Below are 1,580 nucleotides of genomic sequence, written 5' to 3'. Positions count from 1 at the left end.
AGGCTTAGACGTGCCTGTTAGCGATGATGACTTCAAGCGATGATGGGGCTTCAAGCAATTCTGACGGCGGAGATATTCTTGATGAAGATGAGCCTAGGCCTAGAAATGTGAGGGTAGTCGACGCCTTTGAATGGAAAGATCGCGCTTATAGTTATGGATGGTTGGGTAAATACATTATATAACTGTGTGGAATAGAAATGTTTTATATTTGTTTTTATTTTTTTTGGCTATAATTTATTTTTTTTCGGTTTTTGCTGACGATTTATATGTAGCATTTTTCTGTAATTTCTATAATATATGATATATAAATTATATTATATTATATTATGAAAAAAAATTCCCAAAAATATAAATTATACATCAAATGAAAGCTTATTCTATAAGCTTTCTTTGTTTTTAGAAACATTTTTCTGTATAATTTACAGAAAGTTCCCAAAAATCCACCAGAACGACGTATACTCAAAAAAAGCAAAAAACCTTGTTACACTGCAAAAGAATCCGGTATTCAAGGGTTTGCACTACAAAAGAATACGGTATCCAGAGGGTTAACTAGTAGGATTTTATAGTTTAGCTGCATGAACCCACTATTTGAGCAACCATCTCCATACACTTAGATATAAAAGCCATATACTTCCTTTGCACTGAAACGATAAATTCAACATTTAAATGCTAGAAAGCTACAGATAGGGGCTTCTCCCCCTGACCTCCAAAAAAGCTTTTCTCCATGACCACACCAGAAGGCTAGGCACCTATTGTATTCATGGTTCTCATAAAGAAATCTCCCTCAAGAAATCCTGGTTATGGGTCTGTCTGTCAATGCTTTGCTATTTACTTGTTTATTTTTATGAATATTTAAATCAAATGGCATAAAATGTATTTTATTTTCTCACCTTCTTCATTCAATTCACTGGTAGCAGGTTCATCTGGATCAATGCATGTCATCCATTCATCTAAAAACACCTGCTGATATTCTTCTGGTACTAAAATTTTTGCTAGATCTTTGATGAGCACATTGCTTTCCTGTCTTTTCCATAGATTCTCAAAAGCATTAGGATCACTTTGAGATAAATGAAATATTATACATGCATTTTCCAGTTCAGTCAGTTTATAACCAATACCATTGAAGTATAAGATAAGGCTTCCATATTTTTCACAATTGTCTTGCATAGAATGCAATTTCAACTTGCCTCTAGTTTTAGCAATTATATCCTTTAACAAACAATCAGGATATTTTCCACATGAATGGCCGCTTTCTTTTCTTTGGCGCTTGCGAGTTAATTTTAGTTTGTTTGTTCTTTGGCGCTTGGCAATTAATTTTATTTTGTCTGTAAAGAGAATATAAACCAATAAATAATTCTGCAATAATCATATTGATGTAATCCATCCACTAAGATGCGTCAAGTTCCTAAGTTCCAGAGAGCCATTTCAATGACTATTAGTGATTCTGAGAATTATTTATGCTAATACTCTTGATTTTCATGTTTCGATTTACTATTAAAACATGAATATTACAGTATAGTTTTCAATTTTTTCAAAATACACCTATAGTACTTTAGGCCTAAGTATAAATTGTTAATCAT

The 1,580-nt window shown here is 32.4% G+C and overlaps 1 protein-coding gene across 1 annotated transcript in view; it reads right to left on the bottom strand.

Moving 5' to 3' along the window:
- LOC117108138 overlaps window positions 1-1,167 on the bottom strand; it is a 9,861-nt gene extending 8,694 nt beyond the window's left edge. Inside the window, exon 1 of the mRNA XM_033250091.1 lies at window positions 891-1,167. Coding sequence (XP_033105982.1) covers window positions 891-1,167 — 277 coding nt within the window. The remainder of the gene's footprint in view (window positions 1-890) is intronic.
- Window positions 1,168-1,580: the final 413 nt, after the last annotated feature.

Source organism: Anneissia japonica, unplaced genomic scaffold (genome assembly GCF_011630105.1).
Source record: "Anneissia japonica isolate Jap-2015-1 unplaced genomic scaffold, ASM1163010v1 scaffold288284_len1145801_cov181, whole genome shotgun sequence".
Taxonomy (NCBI): Eukaryota; Metazoa; Echinodermata; class Crinoidea; order Comatulida; family Comatulidae; genus Anneissia; species Anneissia japonica.
Note: the sequence above shows the minus strand (reverse complement) of the source record. Positions and strands in the feature narration are given on the sequence as shown.